A 13,926-nucleotide genomic window follows, 5' to 3' on the forward strand; every position below is an offset into this window, starting at 1 on the left:
CCCCGAGCCCGACACCGCCCACAGACTGCCGTTCCGCTGGAGCGCACGGCCGCCTTCCCAGAGCGTACCGTCGCGCGCGTCAGGGTGGGCGTGGCCGGGGCCCGTACAACCAATCGGCATTCGGCTTGTTGATGGGTGGCGGGCGGCGCACGCTGGTTGGCCGGCGCAGACCAGCCTCTCCTCCCTGCCGGGCGCTGTCAGAGCGTTGCATCACCTCCGGACGCCCGACGCGGCGTGCACGCGGTTCTTTCTTGGCGCGCCCGCACCCGGGCCCTTCAGGTACCTACGCCCTGCGCGCGGTCCTCTTCGGTACCCCTGCCCGCGGGGACGCCCCCAGGTCACCCGGCCCTCTCCGCGGCGTCGCCCCCCGTACTCCAACCCCGTGCCCTGTCCGCGGGGTCGCCCCAGGTCACTCCCCCTGCCCTGCCCGCGGGCCCCTTCAGCACCGCCGCACCGCCGCGCCTGCCGGGGGGGCCGGCTGGCTGCGAGAATCAGATGTGGTAGTTTGCTACGTTGGGAGGCCGGGCGAAGTGGCTTGCGGGAACGCGTGGTGGTACTCCTCCCTTTTCAGTCTAGTCTACTTCACGGGCTCCTCCCGGCACAACCCTTCCAGCATTGGCTTTGGAATTTGATTTTGTTTTTTAAGATTTATTTATTTGAGAGAGCCCCAACGACCGGGGAAGGGACGCGGGGGTGGAGATGAAGAGAGTCTAAAGCCGGCTCCGCATAAGCGGGGAGCCTGACCTCACCACCTCGAGATCATGACGTGAACTGAAATCAAGAGTCAGTATCACTGATGGAAATAAGGGCGCTGGCCCAGCGATTCCTTCAGACAAACACTGAACCCTGACGGTACACGTGCTTCTGCGGGCACCGGGCTTGCAGCTGGAGATCCTGGAGAGTGTGGAGCAGACCACACTGTGTAAGAGAAACAGACTCAGGGAGGGCTATTCTGAGGAGGAGCGAGCATCCTTTCAGCGACATTTCAGCAAGGTGGCGCTGGAGTGCGTGGAGAGAGGTCCAGATGCAGGAGAGCAGATCAGGAAAGGGGTTTTGTTTCCCAGCCGCGTCCGAGACAGATGTACCTGGAGCTGGAGTTTTGTAAGAGGAAAAGTCAGGAGGAAAAGTCTGTGCATAATATTTTTGGGGAGAGAGGAGTGACTGAGTTTTTTTTAATACGAAAATGATACTTTCAGAGCTCCATTAGGAAGGTGGTATGTCAGGTATACCGTATTTACTTTTCTCTTTATTTTAAAAGTTTTGTAATAAAGCGAATATATATCAAAAAAGAAGAAGAAGAAGAAGAGTGGTATGAGGTAATAAGTAAAGACCCGTTTTTTGATGCCGTACTCCACTCCCATAGTAGTTTGGTAGGTGTAGCCTTCTAAATTCAAATACAAAATTACTTAAACATGGATGTTATTTACATATTTATGTTTTAAGTCTCTTCTTTTACTTATTCATGGATATTTAAGTTTTCACATATTTGTTTGTAGGAACAATGCTTCAGTTAACATCTTTGTGCATATTTTATACATTTGTGTAAGTATATCTGCAGGGTATATGTTAAAAGGATATGACTACACTGAGAAAAGGCTAGAGATAGACCTGCCTCTGGGGTTCAGTTTGACTTAATGTGACATATTATGAAGACCTGGGCAGTAGAGAGAACAGAAATAGAATTAAAGGTCAGATTGACATGACCTTGGTGATCAATTGGATGTGGAAATTATCTGGTACTATTAGGGGGACTCAGATTTCAGGTAATGGGAAGGAATAGTGGAACTGCTAGTGCACACGGAAGCAATTGTGGCAAGGAGGAGCTTAAATTTGTACTGTATTTTGTTATGTTTTTAGAAGATGAGAGCGCAGGGGAGAAACAGGGAGAGGGAGAGAGAGAATCTTATGGAGGCTCCATGCCCAGCATGGAGCCCGCTGAAGGGCATGATCTCAGACCCTGAGATCATTACCTGAGCTGAAATCAAGAGTCAGGTGCTTAACTGACTGAGCCACCCAAGGCACCCCATGGATATTTATTTTAAAGATATTTTTGTATGCATTTTTAAGATCTATTGACGTAAACACAAGTAAAAATCAAGGAGGGTATCTAGAAATTTCTAAGTAGAAGGTTGACACTAGGGAGATCTGGGAGAGTCTGGAATACAGAAGATTGGCGGGTGAGGATTGTGGTAAGAGGAGACTGCTACCCTTAGCACAGCCTGGTTACTAATCTCCCTCCTGCTCCCCACACCCCATGCCCTGTGGATACTGGATGCTGTTTGCAGGTACAGCTCTCCAGTGGATGTGAAGGGCCAGAGCAATCCTGTGATTTATGCATGGGGGCTGTTTCTCCTCAGCAGCCGCCATAGCCCGGTCACTGATACATGGTCCTCTGTGCCATTATGTTGAGTTTGTGTTTGGCATAATAATGCAGTGGTCCTTAATACTTTGGGGAATAGGGATGCCTGGGTGGTTCAGCAGTTGAGTGCCTGTCTTCGGCCTGGCGTGTGATCCTGGGGTCCTGGGATTGAGTCCCATATCGGGCTCTCTGCATGGAGCCTGCCTCTTTCTCTGCCTCTCTTCTCTGTGTGTCTCTCATGAATAAATAAATAAAACTTAAAAAAAAATACTTTGGGGAATAGAAGCTCCCTAGAAAGTTTGTAAAATTTATGAGCCATCTTCACCCAAAGCTTAAATCTCATTTTCTCAAAAACTAATTAATTAATTTCAGGTACGTTATCCTGAATAACAGAACAGTGCAAGAGTATGACTTACAAACTTTAATGTGCATGCTAACCCTCTAGAATCTTGTTAAAATGCAGCTTCTTACTTCTCAGTCCAAGGTGGTTCTGGTGAGTCTGCTGCAGTCAGTACCCATAGAACTGGCCTTGACGAGTGAGAAGTGACAGAAATGTGTTGGTTCCCAAAGATGTTAATCTTCAGATTAAGCTCCTTCAGTTTCAGGTGGACCCCTCATAAATCATTAAGTGCACAGACTAGTACCCTTTCCATCCATGAAAGGCCAGACATTGTAACAAGATCTGAAGATCCAAAATGCCGTTCAACTCCTATTTAATACCAGTTAATGACACACTTAGTCAGAAATGGATGCCTGGATTCATTAAATGGCCCCCATGTTCTTTTCTTATTTTTCTTTCCTAATATAAACCAAAAGACAGCGTCACATCTCAAAAATAAATGAAGGAAAAGGAGAGACACTGCTGGTTTAAAAAAAAAAAAAAAGCTTAAAAATTAAAAATTTTATATATTTAAAAGGTTTTTTTTGGATGGCGTGGATCAGTTACTGTGCTTAGGTTTTGATGTTTTCAGAATTTAAGTATATAGGTCCCTTTGTTCCTGGACTGTTAAAGTTCTTGAGTTTTTAAGATTCTCTAGCTTCTCTGTTATTTTCTTATTACAGTCTTGTCCCCTTTTAATCTGATGTTGGCTTAGAAACCTGGTCACCAACCTTATTAGAATTATTATGTAAAAATAAATAGGCTTTGAGGAGGAATGGGCTGTAGGATGCTCACTATATAATTAAGCCCCAGATTGATAAAGTGTTTCTGCAATGGTTATTAAGACTCTAAAAAGCCACTATAAGACTTCTCTCACTGGGACTAAATCCAGAATGTATACAGCTTGTCTTTTGTAAAAAGCATGAGTAAGCAATAAAAGGGATAAAAGAGAAAATTGGAATGAGCTGGCAATTACTTGCCTATAGAAGTCTTCATCTTTTTAGCTTTAAATTTTTTTTAGGTTTTACTTGTTCTCCTAAAAGAAATGACGTTATCTCAACAGAAGTGTTTTCTGTCCTGTGAGTGTGGGTAAGAATTCTTACCTACAATGAGATTTACTTTTTCAGGTTATTAATGAATTTTTAGTGTGCTTACATAGAACTTACAAGATTTTTTTGTTTCTTCTTAGAAGTATATTATCTACAATTTTTTAATGTTATATTATACTTAAGAAATAAGTGGAGAATATGATTTTAAAACAAGTTTTACAATAATCAGAAAGTACTGGGGCACCTGGGTGGCTCATTTGGTTCAGCGTCTGCCTTTAGCTCAGGTTGTTATCTTAGGGTCCTGGGATCAAGCCCCATGGTGAGCTCCCTGCTCTGCTGGGAGACTGCTGCTCCTCTTTCTCTGCCCCTCCCCCTGCTTACGCTCTCTCAAGTGAATAAATAAAATCTTTATTTTTTTTTTAAGATTTTATTTATTTGTTCATGAGAATACACAGAGAGGAGAGAGAGGCAGAGGGAGAAGCAGACTCCATGCAGGGAGCCTGAAGCGGGACTCGATCCCAGGTCTCCAGGATCAGGCCCCGGGCTGAAGGTGGCACTAAACCGCTGAGCCACCAGAGCTGCCCAATAAAATCTTTAAAAAAAAAAAAAAAAAAGACAACCCATAGAAAGGGAGAAAGTTTTATGCAAATTCTGTAACAATTAGGGACTTTCGTCTAGAATATATGAAGAACTCTTAGAACTCAACAATTTAAAGACAACCCAGGGCAGCCCCGGTGGCCCAGTGGTTTAGCACTGTTTTTTGGCCCAGGGCGTGATCCTGGAGACCAGGGATTGAGTCCCACGTCGGGCTTCCGGCACGCAGCCTGCTTCTCCCTCTGTCTGTGTCTCTGCCTCTCTCTCTCTCTCTCTCTCTGTCATAAATAAATAAAAAATCTTTAAAAAATAAAACAAAAGAACTTAATATTATATTATAATATTATACTTAGACATTGAAGTATGAACCCAGTTTAAACATTGGACAAAGGACAAATGGTAATGTCTCCAAGTAAGATACAAATATTGCCAATAAGCATATGAAAATGTGGTCAACATCACTAATTATTAAGGAAATATAAATCAAAATCATAACGAGATACCACTTCATACCCACTAGAATTTCCTATAATCCAAAAATGGACAGTCAGGAGTGAGGATGTAGAAAAAATGAAATACTTTTTTTTTTTTTAAGATTTTATTTATTCATTAGAGACACAGCGAGACAGGCAGAGACACAGGCAGAGGGAGAAACAGGCTCCATGCAGGGAGCCCGATGAGGGACTCAATCCCAGGACCCCGGAATCACGCCCTGAGCCGAAGGCAGACACTCAACCACTGAGCCACCCAGGAGTCTGAAAACTGAGATATATATTCACTGCTGGAAGAAAGTAATATGAGCAGCAGCTTTAGAAAACATTTTTTGGTAGTTTTTCTCTCTCTCTCTCTCTTTTTTTTTTTTTTTTTTTTTTTTAGATTTTAATTTATTTATTCATGAGAGAGAGAGAGGGAGGGAGAGAGGCAGAGACACAGCCAGAGGGAGAAGTAAGCTCCATGCAGGGAGCCTGATGTGGGAGTCAATCCTGAACTCCAAGATCACGTCCGGGCCAAAGGCAGGCACTAAACCACTGAGCCACCCAGGGATCCCCATTTTTTTGGTAGTTTCTCAAAAGTTAAACAGTTACCATATGATCCAGCGATTCCACTCCTGGGTATATACCCAAGAGAACTGAAAACATGTCCACACAAAAACTTACAGCTGAATGTTAATAGCAGGCATGTTCATTGTAGCCGGAAAGTGGAAACATTTCTAATGTCCACGAACTGATGAATGGATAAACACTGCAGCATATGCGTACAATGAAATACTTATTCAGCCATAAAAAGTAATGAAGTATGAAGACATGTTACAACATAGATGAACTTTGAAAACACAATTCTGAGAAGCTAGACACATGATTCCATTTATATGAAATGTCCTGAATAGGAAAACTCAGAGCAGAAAGCAGATTAATGGTTGCCAGGGAGCTGGGCAAGAAGGGAGTAGGGAATGACTACTAACAAACATATCCAGGCTTTTGGAGTAGAGCAGGCAGGGCATTGGTGAAGATGTTCTGGAATTAAAGCATGCTCATGGTTGCACCCACAGAATTGGTTTGTGTACTGTATTTCAAAAAAGCTATAATGTTTATTTTACAGTATCCTGTAGTGTCATGGATAGTAATACCAACCCTCATTTTAACATATGCCCCTCTGCTATTCCTAGACTTCTCTGTTGAAAGTAATACACTTGATTTTCTCTTGCAGCAACAACAAAATGGTTCAGCAAGTTCCAGAAAACATCAATTTTCCTGCTGAAGAAGAGAAAATCTTGCAGTTCTGGTCCGAATTTAATTGTTTTCAAGAATGCTTAATGCAATCTAAACATAAGCCAAAGTATGTGAATTTCTTTCGTAATGGTAGAATCCTTAAAAACAGTCATTTCTTAGACTGAGTTCATGAAGGCAGAAACGTTATCCTTCCTTGTGCTCCCAGTCACCTAGCTCTCTATGTAGCAGGTACTTGCAGCAGTAGTTATGTGTTGAATGGATGAGTTTCTAATTTTTTTATTTATTTATTTTATTTTTTAAAGATTTATTTATTTATTTATTTATGAGAGAGAGAGGCAGAGACACAGGAGGAGGGAGAAGGAGGCTCCATGCAGGGAGCCTGACATGGGACACGATCCTGGGACTCCAGGATCATGCCCTGAACCAAAGGCAGGTGCTAAATCACTGAGCCACCCAGGGATCCCCAGTGGATAAGTTTTAAATGAGAGTAGATGCTGCTCTCTTAGGTCTAAATAGAGGTTTTTTTTTTAATCACTCTTTTCTCATTGTTACCACCCTCATTTAAGCACTAGACTGGTCTTAGCTTCCTGTTGGAGTACATCCTGCCTTTGTAGTCTCCATTCACTTAAAAACCAGTCATTTCTTTATTGTTTTCTTCATATGTCTCTGTGTTCAAAAACTATGAGATAGGTGCTTGTTCCTGTTTTACTGATGAGGTAACTCAGGATCGGGATGAATAACCCCCTTTATGTCATGTAACTCATAAACAAAGTGTGGGTAGCCTGATTGGAAGTCATCCCAGCTCCACCATAACTAGCTTTTTTGAAGGCAGAACCTTTCAGTAAATAACTAACCATTCACGTCTGTGAATTTTCTGGTCTTGCTGCTTTTCTTCTCCCTGAAGACTGTGATAGGAGCTGTCTATAGAAAAATGTCCTAAATTTTTGCTGTTTTAAATTAATTTAACACATTTTTATTATCTCTCTTAGATTTACATTCTATGATGGGCCTCCTTTTGCAACTGGACTGCCTCACTATGGACATATACTTGCAGGGACAATTAAAGATATAGTTACCAGATATGCTCACCAGAGTGGGTTTCACGTTGACAGAAGATTTGGATGGGATTGTCATGGCTTACCTGTGGTATGTTTGGGTCACCAGCCTTATAATAATCTGATTTTTTAATAACCATTGGATTTTATCATATAGTATATTAAAGTATGGTGAATTTTTTCTATAATGTACTTTGTTTCTACAATACTATTTATAGTTTGCTTTCTCTATAGATTTTTTTAGACCGAATTTTTAAAAATCTGTGTTATTTTCTAGAGTTGCTGAATTGCATTTATTTTATAGGGCAGGGATATTAACAATCTTATTGCAAATTTTCAGGAATATGAAATTGATAAGACACTGGGAATCAGAGGACCAGAAGATGTAGCCAAAATGGGGATTGTAGAGTATAACAATCAGTGCCGAGCAATTGTGATGAGATATTCTACTGAGTGGAAGGTATGTTGGGTTATTTTCAGTAAGATGAACGAAAACTTTAATTTTTAAATGGGAATTGAAAAGGTTTGCACTCCTTTGGTGCTTTTTATGAGATTCGTCCAAAAGTATGGCTGTTTGTATGAGGTTGTGACATAAGAGGATTGACCATCCTCTTTAAAGAAGTATTTTTGCTTCCACCTCCAACCCTATTAAGCTGTTAGGTTAAACTGCACCCTCTCTTCTGGTTTCTATATGCTCGACTTTCTTCAGTGTTTAGTCTCCACCTACTCACTGTGTATGACAGGAATCAGGCTGTCCTAGAAAGTAAATTAACTTGAATGTCACAGTAAAAAAATTCAGGTGTTAAAAACAATTCCAGTTTGGCTTCAGTGTACTATTAATTTGACTCTCATCCTACCTGCTGCTGTTCATAAGTCCTGTGAATGGCTGACAGAGCTCCAGCCTCTCTTGTTCTAAAGGGTAGAGGAGCAGGGGACCCCTTTCCTCCCTGGTTCTCCAGCTAGTGTGTCTGTAGATCTTAAAAACATGTCTGACTCTCACTCTCTTACCACTTTGTCTTCTCAAATTTGTTGTTATTCAGATTTCCCTGTTCTGCCGACAGTAGTAGTCTCCTAGGCTGCACATATTATCCTCACGATCAAATCAAGTGCCATATCCTATCAAGTCTTTCTTCTTCAGGGTCTTATCTGGTCATTGCATTCCTCCAGCCTAATCCCTGGCCTCCTACCTGCCTTCCTGCATTTAACCATCTTCCGATGGGGCTCGTGTTCTCGTTTTTTGCACTCAGCCTGCCAGGTTCTCTCCCCCGTGAGCCTGCTCATCATGGTCTTCTCTGCTCAGAATTTTGAGTAGCTTCTCTTCCTTGATAAATAAAATCTGATTTCATCAACCTGAAAATCAGAACTCCTCAATTCTCTCCCTAACTTTAATTTTTTTTTTTAATTTTTATTTATTTATGATAGTCACAGAGAGAGAGAGAGAGAGAGAGAGAGGCAGAGAAACAGGCAGAGGGAGAAGCAGGCTCCATGCACCAGGAGCCCGATGTGGGATTCGATCCTGGGTCTCCAGGATCGCGCCCTGGGCCAAAGGCAGGCGCTAAACCGCTGTGCCACCCAGGGATCCCGTAATTTTTAAATTTTTTTATTAAAAGTAACATTTTTTAACCTAACTTTGTTCAGTCAGACTTTCTTGCCTGGTTGTCAGGGGGAAAAAAATCTAATGAATGTAATATGCATGTGGCTTTTTTTTTTTTTTCTTAAAGAAAATTTTTTTTTAAGATTCATTTATTCATGAGAGACACAGAGAGAGAGGCAGAGACATAGACAGAGGGAGAAGCAGGCTTATCATAAGGAGCCTGATGTGGGACTCAATCCCCAGACCCAGGATCACGCCCTGAGCCAAACACAGATGCTCAACCACTAAGCCACCCAGGCGTCCCTTAAAAAAATTTTTTTAACTTTTCAGACTTACTAGAAAATTTCAGAAACAGAATTCCTCTATACTCCTCTCTTACGTCCCAAATTCTAACACCTTCAATAATCATAATTTTCAAAAGCAAGAAATTAACAGATACAATGTAATAGACCTTCTTCAGATTTAACCCCCTTGTTCCAAAATAATTTCTGATCCAGAACCTGGTCTAAGAACACACGTTGCATGTAGTTGTTATTCCTCTTTATTTTACTTCAATCTGAAGGATTCCCTCAGTCCTTGTCACTTTTGTGTCTTTTTATTATTTTTTTTAAGTGTTATTTACTTACTTAATCTCTACACCCAACATGAGGTTCGAGCTCACAACTCCCAAGATCAAGGATCACATGCTCTTCCCACTGAACCAACCAGGCACCTGACCTTGTCACTTTAAAGAGTACAGACCAGTTATTTTGTAGCAAGTCCCCCAAAGTCAGATGTCTTCTCATGATTATGTTAGGTTATGTATGCATTTTTTTCTTTTAAAGATTTATTTATTTATTCATGAGAGACACACAGAGAGAGAGAGAGAGAGAGGCAGAGACACAGGCAGAGGGAGAAGCAGCCTCCATGCAGGGAGCCTGACGTGGGACTTGATCCCGGGTCTCCAGAATCAGGCGCTGGGCTGAAGGCGGCACCAAACCGCTGAGCCACCTGGGCTGCCCTATGTATGCATTTTTGACAAGAATGCTCAGAAGTGACATCATGCCCTTCTTGGTCTGCTGTTTCCAGGAGGCCTGCCTCATTCGTGATAATAATTTTCTTCACTAAGATTAATATGCTAGGTTTCTCCATTGTTAGTTTGTAATTTTTCCTTTCTAATTAAGTATGCTATGGGGAAAGTCTTTACAAATATCCTATTTCTTATACTTTTCTTTATGAATTTTAGCATCCATGATGATTCTTGCCAGCAACAATTATACCTATGCTATTTGCCAAATGGTAGTTTGGGTAGACTTTTATGAAGAAATATTAATATTTGTAAGTAACATCATCTGCATGTAGAATGAATGCCAAGAAAACTGTTTCTTAATCTTACGTAGTATGCTGTTTACAATATAGATTTAATTGAAACATTGGTTATTTTGTTTTCCCAAAATCATTGTATGTGGTGATGATAGAAATGAAATACACTGATGCACAGTAACAATTATCATTTTCTAATAACTCGAATATTCATATTTTTAAAGTCCACTGTTACCAGACTTGGCCGATGGATTGACTTTGACAATGACTACAAAACTCTGTATCCACAATTCATGGAATCTGTCTGGTAGGTTTACTTGAAGTGTAAATATAATGAATATTCTGTTTATTGCTTAGCACAGAGATTGTCTAGCATGAATCATTCTTTCAGATTCACAATTATTTATCTAAAATTTTGGGGCTGATTTTTGTTTTTAAAGCTTTATTTTATTTTTTTAGAGCACTTTTAATTTCACAGCAAAATTGAGAGGAAGGTACAGAGATTTCCCATATTCCCTTGCACCTATACATGTACAGCCTCCTCCACTACAAACATCCCCACCAGAGTGGGACATTTGTTGCCATTGGTGAACATGCATTGACACATCACCACCACCCAAACTCCGTAGTTTGCATTAAGGTTCACTCTGGGTGTTGTGCATTCTTTGAGTTTGGGTGGATGACATATAGGCATCATTCTAGCATCATACAGAGTATTTTCACTATCCTAAGAACCCTCTGTGTACCAACTGTTTATCTCTTTCAGCCTCTAGATTTTTTTTTTTAACTCAGTAAAGTTTGGATTCTGCTAAGATAATAGGATACACATAATATTCTGTGGTATATAATGGCTCCAACAGGTTAAGCAGCAACCTGTAATCAAATACATTAGAATTTTTCAATCATAACACACAATTGTTCATGCTAAGCTGATAAAGAATGTAAATGGCCTGATGTCAATTAAAGGTTTGTTTGTTTTTGCCAAATTAGAACCAAATTTTGGAAAGTAAGTTTCAGAAGTAGTTTTCTGTTTGTTTTTGTTTTGTTTTGTTTTGTTTTTTAATTTTTATTTATTTATTTATGATAGTCACACAGTGAGAGAGAGAGAGGCAGAGACATAGGCAGAGGGAGAAGCAGGCTCCATGCACCGGGAGCCCAATGTGGGATTCGATCCCGGGTCTCCAGGATCGCACCCCAGGCCAAAGGCAGGCGCCAAACCGCTGCGCCACCCAGGGAACCCTGTTTTGTTTTTTAAATAATTAAGTCTAAGAGATTGTGTACGTGAATTTTATACTGAGATAAGTTGTATAGTGTAATCACTTGCATAGCACTTTTAGAATGAACGTTACTTCTTTTTACTATTTTTTTTTTTTAAGATTTTATTTATTTATTCATGAGAGACACAGAGAGAGAAAGAGGCAGAGACACAGGCAGAGAGAGAAGCAGGCTCCATGTGGGGAGCCCGACACGGGACCCGATCCCGGGACTTCAGGACCAGGCCCTGGGCCAAAGGCAGGGCCTAAACCACTCAGCCACCTAGGGATCCCCCTCTTTTTACTATTATAAAACAAGTGTTGCAATTCCAAAGTCCTAATAGCTGAATGAGAATCCTAAAACAGAATGAGAATCATTACATATCCTTACTGGACAAATGGGCACTATTATTATGATTGCAGAGTGCCCTAAGTACATACATCAGGCCTTAAGGAAGTTCTACTTTTATTAAATTATGCATAATGACAGGTGAGTTGCAAAGCTGTTTGTTACAGTGCACTTGGTACTGCATTGTAGGCTCTTGTGGCTCTTACTGCCTTCCTATCTACCTGCTTACATTTCTGTCAGTCAAGATCTGATCATTTGTACATAGTTGGCACAAGTCCTTTGCCTTTGAGGAGCTAGATATCTTGGTGGGCAGTTCTCTGACCCTATGACTTGACATGCCAGAGACTTTGGAGAGGGGGCTTCTCATTCACTGAGCAGCCAGAATTCTCATGATTAGAGAAACCCTAAAAACTAGGATTCGGATTAAACACCTGGGGAGAAAAAAGTACTATTAATGCTCTGGATTAGGGCTGTTGAGTGCTTAAATGAGGCTAGTGTGAAGGTTAAAAGACAAAAGTAAAACATAAATATAATAATTAGGCAATACACAAAATAAAAAGATGTAAAATGTGACATCAAAAACATACAACATGTGCAGTGGGAAGAGTGAAAATGTAGTTTTAGAATGCGTTCAAACTGAGGTTATTATCAACTTAAAATAGACCACTACATATATAAGCTATTACATGTGAGCCTCATGGTATTCACAAAGCAAAAACCTATAGCAAATACAAAAAAGATCAAAGAAGAATCTTAAGCATAATACTAAAGAAAGTCATCAATCATAAAGGAAGAGAGACAAGAAGAAAGGAACAATAGAACTACAAAACAGCTGGAAAACAACAAAATGACAGTAAGCACATACCTATCAGTAATTAAATGTAAATGGACTAAAATCATCAATCTAAAAACAGAGTGGCTGAATGTATTAAAAAAAAATAAGACCTATCTATATATTGCCTACAACTCACCTCAGGGATGCCTGGGTGGCTCAGTGGTCAAGTGTCTGCCTTTGGCTCAGGCCAAGATCCCGGGGTACTGGAATCAAGTCCCACATCAGGCTCCCTGCAGGGAGTCTGCTTCTCCCTCTACCTATGTCTGTGCCTCTCTCTGTCTCTCTCATGAATAAATAAATAATCTTTAAAAAAAGAGAGAGAGAGACTCACCTCACATGTAAGGAAACAGACTGAAAGTGAAGGGATGAAAAAAGATGTTCCATGCAAATGGAAACCAAAAGAAAGTTGGGGTAGCTATACATACCAGAAAAAGACTTAAAAAAGACTGTGTAATAAGAGACAATGGCACCGTATGAGAAAAGCACCAATCTAACAAGAAGATCTAACAATGACAAATGTTTATAGAGCCAGAAGAGGAGCATCTAAATATATAGTATGAATATTGTCAGACTTAAAGGTAGAAATTAACAATGCAGCAATAGTATGGGACTCTAATAACCCAATTATTTCCAAACAAATCCAATAAGGAAACATTAGACTTAAACGACACAGCAGACCAAGTGGACTTAACAAATATATATAGAACAAACAACAGAACACACATTCTTAATTGCGCATGGAAACTTTTCCAGGATAGATCACATGATACTCACAAAACAGGTCTTAATAAATTTAAGAATATTAAAATCAGGGCAGCCCGGTGGCCCAGCGGTTTAGCACCGCCTTCAGCCCAGGGCGTGATCCTGGAGACCCGGGATCGAGTCCCACTTCGGGCTCTCTGCATGGAGCCTGCTTCTCCCTCTGCCTGTGTCTCTGCCTCTCTCTCTCTCTCTCTGTGTCTGTCATGAATAAATAAATAAAATCTTTTAAAAAAAAGAATATTAAAATCACATCAAGCCTGTTTTCTGACCATGTGGTATAGAACTAAAAAATCCATTACAAGAGAAAAAGACTGGAAAAGCCACAAATATGTGGAGATTAATGTGTTACTAAGCAACCAGTGGGTCAATGAAGAAATTAGAAAATTAAAAGGAGAAATTAAAAAACACTTTGAGAGAAATGAGAATGGAAATACAACATAACTAATCTATGGGAAATAGCAAAAGCAATTCTGAGAGGAAAACTGGTAGTGATACAGGCCTATTTAACAAACAAGAAAACTCTCAATCTAACTTTACACTTACAAGAACTGGAAAGTAGAACAGAACGCCAAACATTAGTAGGAAGAAAGAAAGAATAAAGATAAGTGCAGAAGGTACACCTGGGTGGCTCAGTGGTTGAGCGTCTACCTTCAGCTTGGGGCTTG

At 40.7% G+C, this 13,926-nt stretch overlaps 1 protein-coding gene and 1 non-coding gene across 4 annotated transcripts in view; both read left to right on the forward strand.

Annotated features, from left to right (window-relative positions):
• The first annotated feature begins 146 nt into the window (after positions 1-146).
• Positions 147-13,926, forward strand: part of IARS1 (isoleucyl-tRNA synthetase 1) — a 69,156-nt gene continuing 55,376 nt past the window's right edge. For 2 of the 3 annotated variants that reach the window (XM_077911013.1, XM_077911025.1), the window contains exons 1-5: positions 147-279; positions 6,089-6,217; positions 7,101-7,257; positions 7,507-7,626; positions 10,287-10,369. In XM_077911013.1, coding sequence (XP_077767139.1) covers positions 6,099-6,217; positions 7,101-7,257; positions 7,507-7,626; positions 10,287-10,369 — 479 coding nt within the window. In that variant the 5' untranslated portion in view covers positions 147-279; positions 6,089-6,098. Of the gene's footprint in view, positions 280-898; positions 923-6,088; positions 6,218-7,100; positions 7,258-7,506; positions 7,627-10,286; positions 10,370-13,926 lie in introns of those variants that run through there. The other variant, XM_077911016.1, reaches the window with a different exon arrangement.
• On the forward strand, positions 2,257-2,388 carry LOC144289562 (small nucleolar RNA SNORA84). The gene has a single exon (XR_013357408.1). It is a non-coding gene; the product is annotated as a small nucleolar RNA SNORA84 (small nucleolar RNA).

The sequence above is a fragment of the Canis aureus genome, chromosome 1, assembly GCF_053574225.1.
Source record: "Canis aureus isolate CA01 chromosome 1, VMU_Caureus_v.1.0, whole genome shotgun sequence".
NCBI lineage: Eukaryota > Metazoa > Chordata > Mammalia > Carnivora > Canidae > Canis > Canis aureus.